At 36.5% G+C, this 18364-nt stretch overlaps 3 protein-coding genes across 4 annotated transcripts; 1 reads left to right on the top strand and 2 right to left on the bottom strand.

Annotated features, from left to right (window-relative positions):
- Positions 1–58: 58 nt before the first annotated feature.
- Positions 59–3699, bottom strand: LOC108826106 (triacylglycerol lipase OBL1). Its single transcript, XM_018599483.2, has 6 exons — positions 3328–3699; positions 2996–3189; positions 2258–2291; positions 1619–1754; positions 1038–1521; positions 59–602 (listed from the first exon to the last, which is right to left on the bottom strand). Exons 1-6 carry the CDS (start codon positions 3632–3634, stop codon positions 351–353), a joined length of 1407 nt encoding a protein of 468 aa, XP_018454985.1. The 5' UTR covers positions 3635–3699; the 3' UTR covers positions 59–350.
- Positions 3700–6030: 2331 nt separating this feature from the next.
- LOC108823349 (probable E3 ubiquitin-protein ligase RHG1A) lies at positions 6031–8750 on the bottom strand. Its single transcript, XM_018596529.2, has 6 exons — positions 8534–8750; positions 7175–8022; positions 7017–7073; positions 6726–6830; positions 6502–6636; positions 6031–6419 (listed from the first exon to the last, which is right to left on the bottom strand). Exons 2-6 carry the CDS (start codon positions 7994–7996, stop codon positions 6267–6269), a joined length of 1272 nt encoding a protein of 423 aa, XP_018452031.1. The 5' UTR covers positions 7997–8022; positions 8534–8750; the 3' UTR covers positions 6031–6266.
- A 2739-nt stretch (positions 8751–11489) lies between these two features.
- On the top strand, positions 11490–18234 carry LOC108826200 (protein ESSENTIAL FOR POTEXVIRUS ACCUMULATION 1). Of its 2 annotated transcripts, none has more exons than XM_056994034.1 (10): positions 11490–11665; positions 11992–12080; positions 12159–13121; positions 13209–13329; positions 13418–13513; positions 13759–14487; positions 14605–17068; positions 17177–17334; positions 17417–17476; positions 17563–18234. In XM_056994034.1, the coding sequence occupies exons 1-10, from the start codon at positions 11584–11586 to the stop codon at positions 17958–17960; spliced, it is 5160 nt and encodes a 1719-aa protein (XP_056850014.1). In that variant the 5' UTR covers positions 11490–11583; the 3' UTR covers positions 17961–18234. The 2 variants fall into 2 exon arrangements, with proteins under 2 accessions (XP_056850014.1, XP_018455088.1); XM_018599586.2 differs by having other exon boundaries at positions 11992–12083.
- The last annotated feature ends 130 nt before the right edge of the window (positions 18235–18364 follow it).

The following is an 18364-nucleotide window of genomic DNA, read 5'->3' as shown; positions in this document are numbered from 1 at the left end:
ATGGGTTTAATGATGTCTCTAGGAGTACTCGCAACACATCAATGAAATTGTGGACAAGATTAACGCATGCGTAATATTCAAAGTAGACACAGTATACAAAAAGTCTCTAAATTCAGATAGCTTTGACAACACAGATTTCAACCAGCCAGGAAAGGTTACATTATATGCATTAGAATATCCAAACTCCTTGGAATTTCTGGGTTTGCCGAGTCGTAAAATTTGCTTAAAATTTGCTTTGCATTTGTGAATGGTGTACCTTTTGTACCTTCATTATCATCATTTATTCAAAGTTGAACAAAAAGTAATTATCCAAATAATTTGGAAACGATGCACACTGCACACACCAAATTCTAGTCAAGGTGCGAGTCAAATAAGTTTCCCAAAAGCGTAACATTGACGTACTCATTAGGAGCGTGAGCAGATAATCCCGGAACTAACAATCCGAGAACCCTATAAAACTTCAAGAACCATCCTTCTCTGTATTCTTCACCTTTCCAATAAGGTATGATGAAACTCCTTATCATCTCCCACACTGAATTCATAATCTTTGGTATGGCCCACAAGATACTGAAGTAGTTTTTGTTTGGTTCCTCTTCTTCAACCTGAACATAATATTAGTATTACACAATAGCAATGAAGACAGATCAGTTGGGGAAACAACTAAATGAAAATCCATGCAAATAACAAAACAAGGTTGCTAATTTTTTAATCTTCATTTAGGACAAACCTATATATTAAAATTATTGCATAATAGTGTATATATATATGATAAATCCTGTAAGAGAAAGAGAGAATATATCAAATATAGTTTTATATTTATAAAATATAAGTTATCTAGTTCTGTCCCGGCTCTCTTATTTCCGAGATGAGGCATGTCCCGACCAGAAGTACATTCTCATCTGAGAAAGAAGTTTAGGAACATGTGCCAATTGAAACAAGGCACAACAAAAACTTAATCCATCTCAAATCATATGAGTGACTAAATTAAAGAAAATATATAGAGACCATAAAATTTTAATATGAAAATTATAACTAACCTTTCCCCTATAGAAACTGTCATAGTAACGGCATGCCCCAAAGTGTTTGAACATAAGTGTCTCGTCGTCAAAAGGTAACCTAGGAACCATGTCGTTGCAATAAACGTATCTTTCGTAGTTGACCTCATACTTCTTCAACGAACTTTTCATGAACTTTCCAAACTCCTCGTCTCCTACGCGTGGCTGCCCAAATGTGTAAACACCTTCGAGCTTGTCTAGCATTTGCTCTTCCTCATGCATCATCAACACTCCCGTAAATAAGATCGCTAAGGCTCCACCAAGGCTATGTCCAGTCAGAATAAATTTGGATTTCGGATTTTGATCGAGAATCTCTTTTAAGTGACTCTTAATAGTATAGTATGCATATTGAGTTGTTTCTTTTTGGGTTTGGTCAAAGTTCACTTCTCTAGGCAATCCTTCTTTTTGAAGTCCTAAAGCTTTCATGAATCCTCCATGGATTTTTCCCACATTCTTAATTTCGTACCTATAATTAAGAGAACGATTAGCATAAACTGAATAATATCTAACCTAAGCAAAACTAATCAATGAAGATTTAAGAAAATTAAAAAAAAAAAAATCACCATGAGAGATCCAAGTCGGTACACCAATCGTATGCGTCGAAAGGATCGGTGCCTCTGAAACTGACCACGATGAGGTTCGGATCTGTGCTTGCGTCCTTTATGACAATCACCTCCGTTGACCTCTGTTCCTGGTAACCTGATAAAATCAAAAGAAGACTGTGTTACTACAGCTTTTCAAAAAAAAAAAAAATGTGTTACTACAAAAAACATGTAAATCTTCTCTATATAAATTTTTGTCAGCAATCTTCTTAATATTCGATACAAGTACAGAATATATGATTTTCTTATCGAATATTATGGGAAAGTTAAGGTATATATGATCTTATAGAAGTGAAGATAAACTGTAATGAATTAAATATTTTCTTTGAAGTCATTACTGATTAACTACATTCGGATTTGGATGAAATTGGGTTAAAAGATTGAATTACTAGAGATTTCACGTGTGGTGTCGCCAATTATTATTGGAATCAAGTTCATTTTGGTAAAAGAACAATATTAAAAAAAATCCTGCATTACAGTGTTTTCACGTGGTATATATTGCCTTTTTGGACCAATGCAGTTAATCGAAACCGGTAGTTAATTTACCTAATTATATGAGTTATCATTATTAACTAATTAAAAAATGATAGCAGAACTCACCATTCCAACAGCTGTAGAAACCCAATAAGTCCATCTGTGTCAGGAAGATAATAAACATTGTGATTATATGTCCAACATGTAATCAATCTCTATAAAGGATTTGATTTTGTTGTTAGTTTAATCAAAGAAAATCATGCATGATCATATGCTTATAAGATACGTTTAATAATTTGACGGAAAAAGATAGAGCTAAATGATAGTCTAGCACATCAGTTGCCATATTTTAATATGAAACTTGTACTTACTTTCAGTGACGGAACAATGTACAAGTAGGGGGGCCGGGGTCAGTTGACCCATATCATTTTTAAATTTAGTTTAATATAAGCATATAACTTCAGTATATACTGAATAATCGGTTCATTTTTATGGATTTGACCCCATGTTTATCATGAAATCTCTAATAATTTTTATAAATATACGATTTTGATTCCATTGAATTTTGGTTATACCTCCGCCGCTGTTTGCTTTACGAGGGAAAACTAGATTATAAAAAATACTTTAAACTTATATTATTTAGAAGAAGAAAACTATAAAATCACTTTTGGGTAAACCTATAAAAAATATTTATCTAATTTAATACTCAAGCTAATTATTTTACTAATTTAATGTATTAAATGTTTAAACTATATTCATTTGATACTATTCTAACCAAAAAATAGCATTTGTTATGTTCTTACTTTTTAGTTCTTACTAATAAATAAGATTATTAATAGAAAGGAAAGAGTTAATTAAAAAAACCTTCCAATGGTTGTGAAGGACAGAGCTGACAAAGTTAATGTTCTCGTAAGAAAGCTTAGAAGCCATGGCTGCCAACATTGCTTTGTATCTTTTACTTCCTCTCTCTATTCTCCCGTCTAACTCTACTCGCTCGTCTAGGTTTCCGTTTAGAGATGCAAATGTCGCCGATGTTTCTTCTGGCCAAATAATCTTTCCTGGAATAATTACAAAAGCAACAAATATTTAACATGTTTCAAATAATATACGTGTTTCCCGCATGTATTTTATTAATGATGTATTTAACCAACTTTTATAAACTAATTCATAACAGTAAAGTCAAAAGAAAACCTGACCTTTGAAAAGATTGGGGAGAAACATGAAGAAGCCACCATTGATATAAAGAAGGTTGAACCAAAAACCAAGAGAAAATCCAAAAAAATAGAGAGGTTTCCTTAGGAGAAGCATGAGTTTCTGCATCACGATGGATACAAAGATGATCCATCGTCTCCGGAACTTGCAAGGATCATTATCTTCAAGCCTATCTTCAGAAGAGTGGATGAACCTTCTATTCCTTAGATCTGAGGAGAAGAGAAGACGTATCAGATCCGAGGCGGTGGCTCCTCGCGGATCCAAAACAAAATAGTTTTCTTCTGCACACATGTTTGTTCTCTTTGTTTGTGGTTTGATTGTCAAAATTCTTTTGGCTGGAAGAGTTGGTTTGCAAGTTTAAGGCATGCTAGCTTTGTGTACTTATGCAATGTTTAGACTAAAAAAAAATTAATATTTGCCACGAGTTTATGCTTTGTATTTGTTTTATTATTATTTAAATTTCGATATTGCGATGAAACCAAAAAAGGAGGTTGATCTCCGTCCACAAGCCAGATTATTTACACATGTGTTGTTTACAAACCTAGCGTTACGCAGGAGACATATTTGATTTGACGGATCTCATAGGCATTAAAATATTAGATTGCTTTAATGATTAATAGTGCAGATCAACAATTTAGACTTGATTTTCAGATGAATATATGGTCTTTATATATATATTTTTTACTAAACTCCCTTTACCAAGTTTGACCTCGTGCTGAAAAGTAAAACTTAAACCGGATCAAAATCTGCTTAGAAGAGAAAAAAGAATTCTGATTAGGGTTTTAAGATTTGAGTGACTATGGTTTGGTTTTTGTTCATCTGTTCGTTTTGTTAATATATGTAATGATCAACCTTTCTTCAAAAATGTAATAAACAACCAACTATAAGTCAAACTCGAGATCCATTACGGTGGATCTATCTATTGCAAATAAAGATGGAAGTTACAGATATTTTGAAGATCAATACTGTCTGATTCTAATTAATATTTAATAAAAAAAAGTGTGATACACTTATTATTTTGTTATGGTATAATTACCGATCTAAATATATAAAAAGCTTTAGGTTTGTCTTCTATACTTGGCTCCTTCGAGTTCGATCATATTCCTCTATTCCAGCAGTGACAACTACTAATAAGAGTGGGCTCTGCGTTTATTTGTTCGCGTCTTTGTTTGTCGCTAGAGACATATTAAACATGTTCTTGGTACTCCGTTCTCTGCATTGGCAAATGGCAATGGCTCATGTCGTCAGTGGCGGAGCTAGCATGGTATCTTTAGGTCAACAAAGCGGATCCAGAAACAATTTTTAATGGGGTCAAAAACTTTTATAATTTGGGGCTCAAAATGTTGTTACCGCATTTTGTTAAAGATTAAATATTGTTTTCTATATATAAAAATGTGATACGTGTTTAAAATGATGTATGGGCCTTGAGTCTATTTAAAATTTGTTATGTGGACTGTATTTTTATAAAAATAAACAGAAATGGGGTCAAAAAAAGATTTGAACCTGAGTGGTGAGGTCATACCTGCAAGAAACACCACTAGAACTGGCCTTTCCTTCAACTTTCTTGTACAAAACAAATGATTTGAATATTTAAGTGGGGTCAGTTGACCCCCCTACACCTTTAGTGGATCCGCCCATGTATATACATATATAATGTATTTAATCTTGATTTTTGAATTTGTATTAAAATAAAAAAATTATGTTATTCAAACATAAAATTTAAGAATTCTTTTGAAACTCAGTTTTATTGAATTAACCATTTGAAAATATATTTTTAAAATTATTATTTAAAATATTTTAAACAATTAATTTTAAGAAAGTATTTGTCATTTTAACTTCTAATTTTTGGTGGAATTTTTTAGTAGAAGGACATAATATAAATACAACACACAAATAGTAATAAACATTTCACTAAAGCCATGTTATTAAAATTTTAAACTTAAAATAAGGAAAACATTAGCAATTAAGGACATATATATTTGCCCATTATTATACATATTTAAACTACAATACTATATATGTATTTACATAATACATGTTATGATTAAAAACACACACATTATATAAATATAATAATATAAATTAATATAAAAAATATATGAAGAAAATAAAAAAGAAATAAGTAAACAATGATAATTTTTCTATTTTTAAAGTTGTAAGTAAAACAAAATAAAAATATAATTTTGTAGAAAAGTGAATAGAATTAATTGTTTGTGATAGAATTATTTATTTAAAATAAAATGGATGAACAAAACCAAACCTATTGTAACACCAAACGCATAGTTGATGAGATTTTCATAGAGTCCATCTGATTTTTCAGCCTTAGTTGAATACACTCCATAGGACTCTAAATTAATAAGATATATACATAACTATTGGCATCATTAATTTAATAAGTACATCCACATACAAGTCTTTCCGCGGTGCTATAACGCATGGTACTCATCAGACAAAGGAGATTCACGGATGACATACTATTCGACACTTCGTTTGGTGTTTCAAATGTTGAAGGTCTCTTAAAGGATAGGTAAAGCAGGTTAATCTCGGGAAGCAAAAGAAGCAAAATGTATATAATATAATCAAGACTATGCTTATTCAAGCTTGAGTAAAAAAAGAAAAAGAGCCACCTTCACAAAACACAACATGGGTTGTTTATTCACAATACTTTTATAAGGAACTTCTCAACATCAGCCAACTCAGCTTCCTCCTTCTTTCAATGGATATTCATAATAATTCATTGACAAATGAGTAAAATAAATTATCCAAACAATTACAGAAAAAAAGAAGTTTATTCTCTCAACTTTCCCTTCACTCATATCTTTCCACCACCCAAATCATGCCTGTGAGAGAGCCCCTTTTGTTACTTCATTCTCTTTTGAATACAATAAACAAAAACGAAGCTCTTTTGAATACAATCTCTCATTCATCCTATTTTCCGCTTCTTCCCAGCGTTCAAGCCTGTCGTCTTGCAAATTGGGCAAAGATTCTTCTGTTTCAGCCATTCTTTTATGCATTGGCTATGAAAATCATGCCCACATTCTAACCTCCCCATCTCTTCTCCTTCACTGTATTCCTCCTGCACACCATGTTTTACCATCCATAAATTTTAATCTTTCTTTGTTATTATCACAACCAGCAACTAGTATATCTATTTGTACCTGACAAATACAGCATGGAGCTGCTGCATCTTGTGTGCTGCTTTTGAATTTACGCTGTTGCAACCGGTTTGATATGGTTTCTTCGTTTACACCAGTACAAACATCTCCAATACGCTCTTCTAGTGCCAACAGTTCCTAAAGTTTTTTATTACTAACCAAATGAGTGACGCTTTTTAACGAGCTAACAAGACCTTATTTTAATGCGTTTTTTATTTTATTATTACCTCATATGACATGTTGTCTACATCAAGTCGCATGTCTCTGTAACGGTCATGCATAATACCAGCAGCCCCATCAAACAGCAATGACGAGTTTAGAAGCATAACGTCCTGTGACAAAAACAAGCCATTCAGAGTACTTATTAAGTTAGTTCATCTAGAAAGCAACAAGAGAAGATAACTTTAAAATACAAGTATTCAATTTAAAGTTCGAAAATGATTTGATTTCTAATGAGTTTTTAGATGATTTTATACGAATTGAAAAGTTCAAAATGATTTTTGTTAAACCACTCTAACCTCAAGCCGTAAATTATGATTCGGATCCCTACGCATGACATCCAAGATGTTGTGCATCTGACCAACAGGAAAGCTCATTGTTAGTTCTATTTGAGTGAAGAACAAAAAAGATTAACAAAGAACGGCTTCATGACCATAGAACTCTGTAATGAACCGACCTGGGACACAGTAAGTCTGCTTCTTCCCCTGCTTGAAGCTGCCAAGGCACGAAAAGAACGAGGAGTCCCAGCCACACTATCATCCCCTTGTCTATCTAGCCACAGACCCGCCCTCGAGTGAGGCATTTGACTGTTATCGCCACCAGGCTGAAGCACAAGCCCATCCGGAGGGGCCACAGGATGATCATCACCAGATCCTGCAAGGGAAGAAATCAATGACCTACGAGGTGCTACTTCGAATCTTCTTCTCTGCTGAAGTGGTAAGTTCTGGTAAGATGGTGGTTGAACACCTGTCCTGGATACTGATGATGCAACACTCAGGTTTCCACTTGTTGCATCTCTGCTGGTCCCAAGCTCAGGAGCTGGAATAAGCAAGGGACGACTCTCTGGTATGCTTCTTGGCCTGGTTTCATCTCTCTCAACAGGTACAGTAGAAGAGGTTGATGATGGTACTACCTCCGTCCATTGAAACGGTGGTAGCATTAGCAGATTCCTCGAAACAGATGGTATGTGAATAATAGCAGGAGAGTTTGAGTTCTGAACATGTTGATTGGTGGGGGCAGATGGTTGTTCAGAATCCGAGTCTAAGTCGATTATCTCGTTTCTTCTTTGTTGCTCACTGTGACTGGAGGAAGCTTCGTTCTTGGTGCCACTAGAGCCAGCCTCATCTTGTTGTTGCTCGTGACTTGGTTCAGAATTTGCAATCATGTACTCGTGCAAGTCGTTGTCCCAGTGATCTATGGCACCATTACTTGAGGTAGAACCGTGATCGAAGTTCAAGGCCTCTGATAAATAGCCGAGAATGGCCCTCTCTCTCTGCATCTCGGCTAAAACTTTAACTCACCAGACTGCAAAAAAAGAACAATGACATATCAACTAACAACAACCAAATCAAGGACCAAAGAAGTTAAGTATCACACAGTCTCTATGTAAAGATATCAGAGGAAAAAAAAAAGTCCAGAACTTGAAGGTAAACAATCCACAAACTCAAAGGGCAAAAGAGTAATAAACGTAAGAACAAGTTTCATAGAGATCCATTCAAATGAGATAACCTTAAACCTTATCTAAAGGAACCATCTTTCGATAGATTTTGCTCAACTTTGATTTGATTGGACCCCAGAAAATTCTCAAAAAAATAATAAGAAGGCTGCACAATGAATGAAAACTCACCAATCGATTTCGATGGAGTTTGGAGAAACAACAAACACACAGAAAGAACAATAGAGAAGAAAAAAAACAGATACTACAAAACAGAACCGATCTTGAGAAAAGCTCTGAGGCCAAAAAAAAGCTAAACTTTGGGGAGATTCTTCATGAAAACGATTCAGAATACAAAAAGGGAGAGAAGAGAGAACCTACCGGTTTGTTGCAGAGAGAAAACGAAGCACAGATGGGAACAGACGAGAGGATTATTAGGGAGAGACCGCAATGTGTATGTGATTTTCCATTTAACCAAATTATTAATTTTTTTATAAGGAAAACTAAAGTAAGAAAGAAAGCTGATGCCTGATGGTAATGAATCTGAAGGGGGAGTTATAAAAAAGGCTGGTCAGTCAGTGATAAGAACAGTTATGATAGAAGAGAATTGAATAGCTTTTGGCATAAATCAACAAATAACAACAAATTAGTAACATCGAATCTCAAAATATTGACTGTGTTCAGTCAAACAAAAAAATATATATTGGCTGTGTAATTTAAATCAACGTTAATGTGTAAAAAACAATTGAAGAGGAGGAAAAGCAAAGTTGGCGAGTTAATATTTTTCCTATGGGACGTTTAGAGAACAAAATGGACATATTCCCCACGCCCAATCAGAAAAGTATCATAGCCTTTGCTTCTTCACTCACGTCCCTGTTTTTTTTTTTCGTTTTATATTTTTTTTTAATTTTGAATTCATCTGAACCAAACCAACCACACCAACGGATTTCTTTCCTTTTGTTAAATACTTGCCATGTAACATTGGTATACTTTCTGAGTCTGTTTATTTTTCTATTTTATCTCTTCTTCTCTTTCGTTAAATTCTCAGTTAAAAATAAAAACAAAAATACCGATGGATTACTGTTTTTTACTGGTTCATTAGAATTACTGTTTTGTCTAAAGATGCTACTCACAAGATGTGGGCATTCAGATATCAGACCATATTCGGATTTGTGTTCAAATAAGGTGTAGCTTCGATTGTTAGTTTGAGAATGGTCAGAAGAAATTACAAATGTTTAAACAAAATAAAGGATTTAGAAAATAAAACTTACTTTGGTTTTATAAAATAACTAGGTATTTTGTCCGCACTTCCGAACTTAATAGTTTGAAATAAATTATAAACAAATATATCACAAATTCAGAAATCTTAGAATGAAATTATTCTCATGTTTTTGAAATATTTAATGATAACTAAATATTAATATTATTTTTTAGAAAAATAAATATTAACTTTTATATTCAATATTTTTATTTTAATAATTTTTTTACATAAAATAAACTCAAAATATTTAAATAAACTTAAAATATTTAAATATATTAATTATATATAATAAAGAATCTTTTAGATAATGATGAATACCAGACTAATGAAATTTATTTTTAATTTATGGGTAATTATGTATTAAAATATAATCTAATTATTTATTAAGAATAATAAAGATTTTAAATGCTCTAAATTTAAATGTGAGAGCAAACAAATTATTTTATAAATAATAATATAAATAATTTTGAATCTTTTTCCAACTTTTTCAAAAATGATCACAATAAATGATTTTGATTGTCCTAAATTTTTTTATCGTAAATGATAAATTATTATCCTATTTTATGTGATATATGTATACATATAAATAGAGTAGGTTTAATATTACTAAATAAAAATATAATATAAACATATATGTAATACTTTAATACTAAATTAAAAAAATTGGCTATGATATTGTCTTTAGCATGTTTTAATTATTTTTAAGATAATAATAAATTATCAGTTAAATTACTAAAATTATTAATTAATTAATATTAATAGTTAAGCAAAACATGACTAAACCTACAATTACAAAGGTATATATATAATAGAGTTGGTTTAATATTACTAAACCAAAATATAGTATAAAACATATATGTAATACTTTAATATTACTAAATTATAGTGTATAAGTTTGGCTATGATATTGTCTTTAGCATATTTTAATTATTTTCAAGATAATGATAAATTATAAGTTAAATCACTAAAATTATTTGATTAATATTAATAATTAAGTAGAAATATGACTAAACCTATAATTATAGAGAACATGACAAATAATTAAATTGACTTCTCAAATAATAATACATATAGATATATTGTTTTTATATCTTAATTTTTTTAACTTTTATAATAAAAATAATTATTTTAAGATAACAAAACAATCTATAAGAATTATCTTATTTTAAACATAATTAATATTATTAATATAAATTCATTTTAACTATATAATAAATTCAATAATAGTAAATATATCGATAAATTGTTTATATCTTATTTTTTAACTTTTATAACATAAATAATTAATTTAAGATAACAACATAATATATAAAAATTATCTTATTTTATTAAAAATTAATCTGATTAATATAAATTCGTTTTTAATTATATATACAAATTCATTAAGAGTACCATTGATATTAACAACTTTAACTTCTAATGTGAGAGTTTCATCGTAAAAAATCACTTCGCAAATAATAGTATAAATATAAAAAAATAATAATAATAAAACACAGATCTAGTTAAATCCACTTTAAACTGATATAAACTAAGAACCAACAAAAAAAGTTAATGTAGACAATCGTTCAAGTAAACAAAAAATCATGACATTTACAAAATCATACGTAAGAGAGAGACATCACACACAACATGTGGTGTGTTGTGTATGTTGACCCAACAAACCTGTCCAAAAGTCTAAACCCAATCCAAACCCGTACCTGTCATGTTTCGGCCCTCTTTAATTCCCGGTAGGGTTTCTTTACCACTCTTTGGCAGAGCATCTCAAGGACTCGGTAAAAAGATGGTTAGACAGAGACAAACAACTAACACATCATCTCGCTTCACGGCGCGTAAACGACACGTGAATGCTCTATCCAACTACAAATGCCTAGCACGCGCCGAGTGAGCGCACGAGTCAAGACACGATGTGGATAAACACTGTCTTTTTTTTTTGTCACAACGGATAAACACTGTCTAAAACCTAAAAGAAGAAAGATATTTTTTTTTAAACTAAGGATGCTATTGTGCGCAGGATAGAAAAAACTAAGGAAGCTAAACGTACGCCGTCGTTTTAAGTCCCATCCTCGTAAGGTCTTTTAAACCTAGTTCCTCTTCACCGTAATCCGCTATCGCTCTCTCTGCCGTCTCTCGCTCTCTCTCGTATTTGCTGCAGCTCTGAAACGAACCTCCCATGGCTAACTCCTCCGCTGATTCCGCCGCCGACCACCGCAACAAGCACCTCTCCATCAATCCACCTAACCAGATCTTCAAAGGTTATTCCTCCTCCATTCATCTCTTTCCGATTGCATTCCATTACAATCTACATCCTAATAGATTGCAGCTCTTCTCTCTCCGATGCTGAATCGTCGATTGAAAACCAGTGTGTATTACTCTTGAGTCCCCTTCAATTAGGGTTTTTGGTTTCTCTCGAATCGATCTCTGTTTTGATTATAGGCGTAGAGCAAAAGCGATAAAGCTCTCTGCTTGTTAACAGTTAGGATTGTTTTAAAGTTATCAGCCGCACTTTTGTTGATGTGGATCCATATGTTGTGAGACGTTTGCTTTGTTACCATACATGATGTTTCTCTACTATGTGCAGATATCCAGGGTTCTGACAATCCTATTCCTCTTTCACCACAGTGGCTTCTCTCCAAACCAGGGAAGAACAAGGCTGGATTGGGAACTACTGTGGTATTGCTTTCTCTCTTTCTCTGCGTTTTGTTTATTTCATTCTCTTATTAGATTCAACTGTCTTCTCTTTAACAGGAACCTCAGGGCCTCCAGAATCCGGTTGGAAACAACTCGACTGGGAATGGGGAGGAGACACCGGATAATCTGAAGAAAAAGGATGTTTTCCGGCCTTCCATACATGCTGTTGAAGCTGGCCGCCGTGAGGGTTGGCGTGATGAGGAAAGGGATACCTTTTCCGCTGTCCGGAACGATCGCTGGCGGAATGGTGACAAGGACTTTGGTGATAACAAGAAGGTTGACCGGCGGGATAATCTGGGCTCTAGGCAGTTTGTGGAACCGCGCCGGTGGACTGATTCAGGAAACAAAGATTCTGGGCCAGAGCAGCGCCGTGGATGGACTGATTCAGGTAACAAGGATGCTGGGACAGAGCAGCGCCGTGGTCCGGGTGATCGGTGGACTGATTCAGGTAACAAGGATGCTGGGACAGAGCAGCGGCGTGAAAGCAAGTGGAACTCTCGCTGGGGACCTGATGACAAGGAAGCTGAGAACGCTCGTAGCAAGTGGGATGAAGCTGGCAAAGATGGTGAGGTCGTTCGTGAGAAGGGTCCGACTCTTCCTTCTAGTGATGGAGAGCATTACCGACCCTGGAGACCCTCTCAAGGTCGAGGAAGAGGAGAATCTCTTCATAGCCAGTCAACACCAAACAAGCAGGGTACAGCCTTTTCTCACAGCAGGGGGCGTGGAGACAACCCTGCTGTCTTTTCAGCTGGGCGTGGAAGGGTGAGTTCTGGTGGAAGCCTTTTTACTAGTGCATCAAACCAGTCTCACCCTCCTGGATCTGCCTATGAAAAAGGGGAAAGTGGTACTGGAGAGCATTACCATCTGAGATATAGCAGAATGAAACTGTTGGATGTGTACAGGATGGCAGATACAGTATCTTTTGAGAAGTTTCCAGATGGGTTCATCGAGGTGCCTTCCCTTACTTGTGAGCAGCCGTCGGATCCTCTGGCTATCTGCGCTCCAAGTTCTGAGGAAGTGGTCAGTATTCATTAATTTAGTTTATGTTTTTCTTCTTCCTATAGTACACTACTTTTCTAATCGTTATGCCCTAACTGTTCCTCACAGAATATTCTGGATGGGATTGAGAAAGGAAAAATAGTGAGCAGTGGTGCCCCTCAGACATCCAAGGATGGCCCTAGTGGACGAAATCCAGGCGAGTTTTCGCAACCTAGGCAAATCAAGCCTGGTATGAATTCCGTGAAACACATCCAGGCTTCCTATTATTTTACGTCTATGAAACATATGGTGAAATTTAGTGAATGTTTTGTTGCCAGCTGGAAGCAGGGAAGATATGACATACGCTGCTGACGTATCTAAAGATGAAAGTGGAGAAACAAGGAACTATCCAGATGATAAGTTCAGGCCTGATGGTATGTGCTGTAATATTGTAGCCTTCATGCAGCGTAGTTGACTTACTCTTTTGGAACTGTTTGAAATAGCTGATATGGGAACTTAGTGATGCGTCCTATTCTATATTATTCAGTTTAACTCGTATTTAAACAAAAAAATAGTTTGAATAATGCTGTTAAAGGTTAAAAAGCTAGATATAATAAGCGACTTCTTTCTATGTTGCTATTAGCCTCTCATAGTATTATTGTTTCTGTCATGTTTACAGCTTCTCATGAAGGCTATGCTCCTTTTAAGAAAGGCAACGAGGTGCAGGGAAACAATCATGTCCAGTCTCCATGGCGTCAGGCTGGAGAAAGATCGAGTAGGATCTCACATGATTGGAATGACCCTTCAGCTGATAACAAGCTGAAATCTTCTGACAATGTTTGGTCACACCCTAAAGATTCAATAAACCATCCAGGAAGCAATGCGATGAGCTTGCCACAGTCCAAAGGGGAATCAAGATGGCAAATCGGTGAAGATCCTGGACTAAGAAGGCAGCCGGTGTTTGATAGGGAGCGAGAAGTTAGAAAGCCTGTGCCATCCTCGCCTGAAGAACTTATACTCTATTATAAAGATCCTCAGGGTCTAATTCAAGGTCCTTTTTCTGGAACTGATATTATTGGATGGTTTGAGGCTGGATATTTTGGCATAGATTTGCTAGTTCGTCCTGCGAGTGCACCGAGCGATTCTCCTTTTTCATTACTTGGTGATGTAATGCCACATTTGCGGGCTAAGTCGGGACCACCACCTGGTTTTGCCGGTGCCAAGCCAAGCCAGTTTATTGATGCAGCCGGTACAACAGCATTCCCTGGTGTGGGGAAAATTCATGCTGGGATAGGGGAGACTGATATGTTGCAAAGTGATATGAGGTATAAGCAAGTTGGAGGTACGGTAGCCGAGAATCGGTTTATTGAATCGTTGATGTCGGGCAGTTTGAACAATTCATCTCAAGGTAGTCTCTTGGCGTTGGACATTTGATGTGTTTTTTATAATTTCCTTTGTTTTACTATTGGCCGCTCAGTACCAGTAACTTCATTAAAATTTCTCTGTTTCCGTGTTGTGCCTGCAGGTGTTCAAGGATATGCAGTAAATAGTTCTGGTGGGTTGTCTTTACCAGTTACTGATGGTGGAGCTGACATGTATCTCTTGGCCAAGAAATTGGAACTTGAACGGCAGAGATCAGTAGCTAGTCAGTATTCACATTGGCCTGGAAGGGAATCTGCACACCTGATGCCAGGATCCGAGAATGTGCCAGAAGCTGCTCAACAGCCTGCCCGTTCTCCAAGTGCTGATTTGTTGTCCATCCTCCATGGTGCAAAAGATAGGTCTGCTCCTGCTGTTAGTGGTCCCATTCCTGCATGGTCGCATTCCAATCAAAAGGATGATTTGCACCATGTGAAAAGTTTCCAAACTCAGACTTCCTTTGGGGTCCAACAGCAAAGGCAGCCAGAGCAGAACTCACCTTTGGCAGGTTTACTTGGTCAACCTATTGAAAATAATCCAGTTGGCATGTTACCCCCTGATATGATGCTCTCCCCAGAACAGCAATCACTCAATCTGTTACAGCAGCAACAGCTTTTGTTGCAAATGAATGCTCAGACACCCCTTTCTTCACAGCAACAGCGTCTTTTGTTTGAAAAGATGCTTTTGCTTAAGCACCAACAGAAACGAGAAGAGCAGCAGCAGCAGTTGTTACGACAGCAACAGCAGCTGTTTTCTCAGGTTCTTGCTGACCAGCAGCATCCTCAACAACGGTTTGGAGAGCCATCTTATGGACAGTTGCAGCAATCCTTTGATGCTCTTAGGCTGCAAGAATCAAAGAGTATGACACAGGTCAATCAACAGATGGAGCTTCCTGTTTCCCATGAGGACCGAGCTGTTAACTTAACTGATTTTCTCTCTGTAAATCAAGCCACTAATCAGAATGTTGCAGCTGTCGGAACCCATAATCTGCACCTTCAACACCAGCTGTTTGGTAATATTGACCCTAGGATGAGTGAAAGGACAGTTCTTCCAGATCAAATCCATGATACCCATAAAAAAGATTCAGAGTCAGACTATGAAAGAACAATCCCTGCAGATTACATGAACAGCTTGTACTCAGGAAAGCCTGGTTACCGTGCTACACTTGGTGTGGAAGGACCTGTGAGCTTTCCAACCAATGAAAGCGCCACTCTTGAAACAAGTGACATTAAGTCGCTGGAGAAGCAGACTGAAGATGTGTATGCTGGACAGAAAGAGACAAGTAATGAGTTAAATGTGGAGATTCCTCCAACTGAAGTTAAAAGCACTGAAGTTTCTGGAGGACGAAAGACTTTTGAAAAGAAGTCCAAGAAGCAACGGGGTAATAAGCAGTCTGCTGAGCCGGTTAAGGCAGCTTCTAAGTCTTCTATGCAGGAGGCAAAGCAACCTGAAACAGGATATGCTGATGATTCTGAGATAAAGGGTAAAAATATGAATTCAGCCGACAATTTGATAGATAATGATGCTCACCTCATTCAGAGCTCCCCAGCTGCACCTTCGAGTAATGTACTAACGAGTTCTGAAGCTATTTCAGTCAGGGAAGAATCTGGTGCGAATGAGTCTTCACTGCAAAACACACGAACGCAACCGGGACGTGCTTGGAAGCCTGCCCCTGGCTTTAAACCAAAGTCGCTTCTAGAAATTCAAATGGAAGAACAGAGGGTAGCACAAGCAGAAGCTTTAGCTCCAAAGGTTTCTACTTCCTTTAGTTCGGTGGGTTCGGCTTCTCCTTGGGGTGGAATTGTTGCCAGTTCAGATCCTATCAACCTAAGAGAGACTCAAGGAGAGTCAGTTATTACTCAAACAGGTGTTGTAAAGCCTGAAAGTGTTCCTGCCCTTAAGGGTAAGCAAAGCCACATGCGTGACTTATTGGCCGATGATGTTGTGGCCAAATCGGTTGTTAAAGAGAGGGATGTAGTGGGAAACAACTCTAGCGACACATATACGCAAGTCACATCCACAAACGCAGAGTCTCTAGACGATGATAACTTCATTAACGCCAAGGAAACAAAGAAGAACCGTAAGAAGTCTGCAAGGGCAAAGAATGCTGCAGCAAAAATAGCTGCACAGGTTCCTGCTGTAGATACATCCCTCTCAGCAAGTTCCATTGAGAAGGGAAAAAGTTCTCGCATTGCGCAGCAGCAGGTTAAGGAAGATTTGCCTGCTATTCCTTCTGGGCCTTCGTTGGGAGATTTTGTGCTCTGGAAAGAAGAGCCTGTGAACAATCCTTCACCAGCTGCTGCATGGTCGACTGGTCCAAAGAAATCAACAAAACCTAGCTCACTTAGGGACATCGTGAGGGAGCAGGAGAAGATGACGACATCATCGCATCCACCTCCTAGTCCGGTACCTATCACCCAGAAACCTACTCCACCACAGGCTGTGCCTCAGTCTTCCTGGTCGCGCTCCCCTTCACAGGCTGTTTCTCAATCTTCCCTGCAGTCAAAATCCAAGGGAGATGATGACCTTTTCTGGGGTCCAGTTGAGCAAACAACCCAGGAATCAAAACAGTATGAATCTATCTCTTGTTACCCGAGTTTCCTATAAGTTTTTGCATTTGATGATCGCATTATATTTGTTGAAATAGTCGACTAACTGTGATTTATTTTGGAGAACAGGGGAGACTTTCCTCAGCTTTCAAGTCAAAACAGTTGGGGAACCAAAACCACACCTGGGAAAGGAAGTGCTGGAAGCTCGCTGAATCGACAGAAATCAGTTTCAGCTTCTTCACCTGCGTCCCATAAAGGGAAAAAGGAGGAAGTGACAAAACTCACAGGTTTGCTTCCTTTTTTTTCTTTCTTTCTCCAAAGTTTTGTAGCTTGTTTGTTTTAATTCTTATGTGTTTATGGTTTTCCCAGAGGCGAATGGCTTCAGAGATTGGTGCAGAAGCGAATGTCTCAGACTTCTTGGTTCAGAAGGTAAAAAGTTCACACTACAACACTCTAGTTTCAGTTAATCGTTTATTCTGTTTCTGATTTTTGTGATATTATCTCTCTTTTGCCAGATACTAGTGTGTTGGAGTTTTGTCTGAAGCTGTCCCGATCAGAAGCAGAAACCCTCCTGATTGAAAATCTGGGGACGGTCGATAGAGACCACAAGTTCATCGACAAGTTTCTCAACTACAAAGACCTGCTACCATCAGAAGTAGTGGAGATTGCATTTCAATCAAAGGGGGTGTCGTCGTCGTTGTCTTCGTCTGTAGTGAAGAGCCGAAACAACAACAAGGCGGGGGAAGAAGAAGAGTATTACAAAGCCCCCCTTGCAAATGAAGGGTTTTCGAAAGTGGGAGGAAAGAAAAAGGGGAAGAAAGGTAAGAAGGTAAGCTTAAGCTCATCGGTTCTGGGATTTAACGTGGTTAGTAACAGGATCATGATGGGTGAGATTCAGTCGATTGAGGATTAAGAGAGGAAGATGAAGTTGGTTTTTGTCTCGGTTTCTCTTCTCAGTAATGCTACTTTTTTCAGAGATTTTTGGCACAATACAGACACAAGCTTGATGACTTATGTGTCCCTGAAGTAAACTGAAAACTCTGTTTTTTTTTTGTTGTCTTCTTACTTGCTGAGTTCCTATGTAGTGATAAAGAGTTTTTTTTTCTAAGAACAGTTTTAAATTATGTATTAGATACACAAATCAGGTTTATAACATGTTATTGCAGTCCAAAAGGAAGTTCCTTTCATTTGATTTTGATTCTGACATTAACCATAAGGAGCTCTGAATCTCCAACGGTTTGAGAAATATTGTTTTGTGCATCAACTTGTAAATGATGGCTGAATCTGTCGAGTATTTTAGTTTTGTAAGAACATGGT

This window comes from Raphanus sativus, chromosome 9, assembly GCF_000801105.2.
Source record: "Raphanus sativus cultivar WK10039 chromosome 9, ASM80110v3, whole genome shotgun sequence".
Lineage (NCBI taxonomy): Eukaryota > Viridiplantae > Streptophyta > Magnoliopsida > Brassicales > Brassicaceae > Raphanus > Raphanus sativus.
The sequence above is the reverse complement of the archived record's forward strand: the minus strand, read 5'-3'. Positions and strand labels throughout refer to the sequence as shown.

Excerpts from the sequence above, each read along its gene's own strand:
- LOC108826106 (XM_018599483.2), bottom strand. The coding sequence starts at position 3,634 with ATGTGTGCAGAAGAAAACTATTTTGTTTTGGATCCGCGAGGAGCCACC. Across the intron at positions 2,292-2,995 it reads TCCTTCACAACCATTGGAAG|ATGGACTTATTGGGTTTCTA; the intron begins GTTTTTTTAATT and ends TTCCTGACACAG. Across the intron at positions 1,522-1,618 it reads ACCGACTTGGATCTCTCATG|GTACGAAATTAAGAATGTGG; the intron begins GTGATTTTTTTT and ends TCTTAATTATAG.
- LOC108823349 (XM_018596529.2), bottom strand. The coding sequence starts at position 7,996 with ATGCAGAGAGAGAGGGCCATTCTCGGCTATTTATCAGAGGCCTTGAAC. Across the intron at positions 7,074-7,174 it reads GCAGACTTACTGTGTCCCAG|ATGCACAACATCTTGGATGT; the intron begins GTCGGTTCATTA and ends CCTGTTGGTCAG. Across the intron at positions 6,831-7,016 it reads ATCATAATTTACGGCTTGAG|GACGTTATGCTTCTAAACTC; the intron begins GTTAGAGTGGTT and ends TTTTTGTCACAG.
- LOC108826200 (XM_018599586.2), top strand. The coding sequence starts at position 11,584 with ATGGCTAACTCCTCCGCTGATTCCGCCGCCGACCACCGCAACAAGCAC. Across the intron at positions 13,330-13,417 it reads ACCTAGGCAAATCAAGCCTG|CTGGAAGCAGGGAAGATATG; the intron begins GTATGAATTCCG and ends TTTTGTTGCCAG. Across the intron at positions 17,335-17,416 it reads GGAAGTGACAAAACTCACAG|AGGCGAATGGCTTCAGAGAT; the intron begins GTTTGCTTCCTT and ends TGGTTTTCCCAG.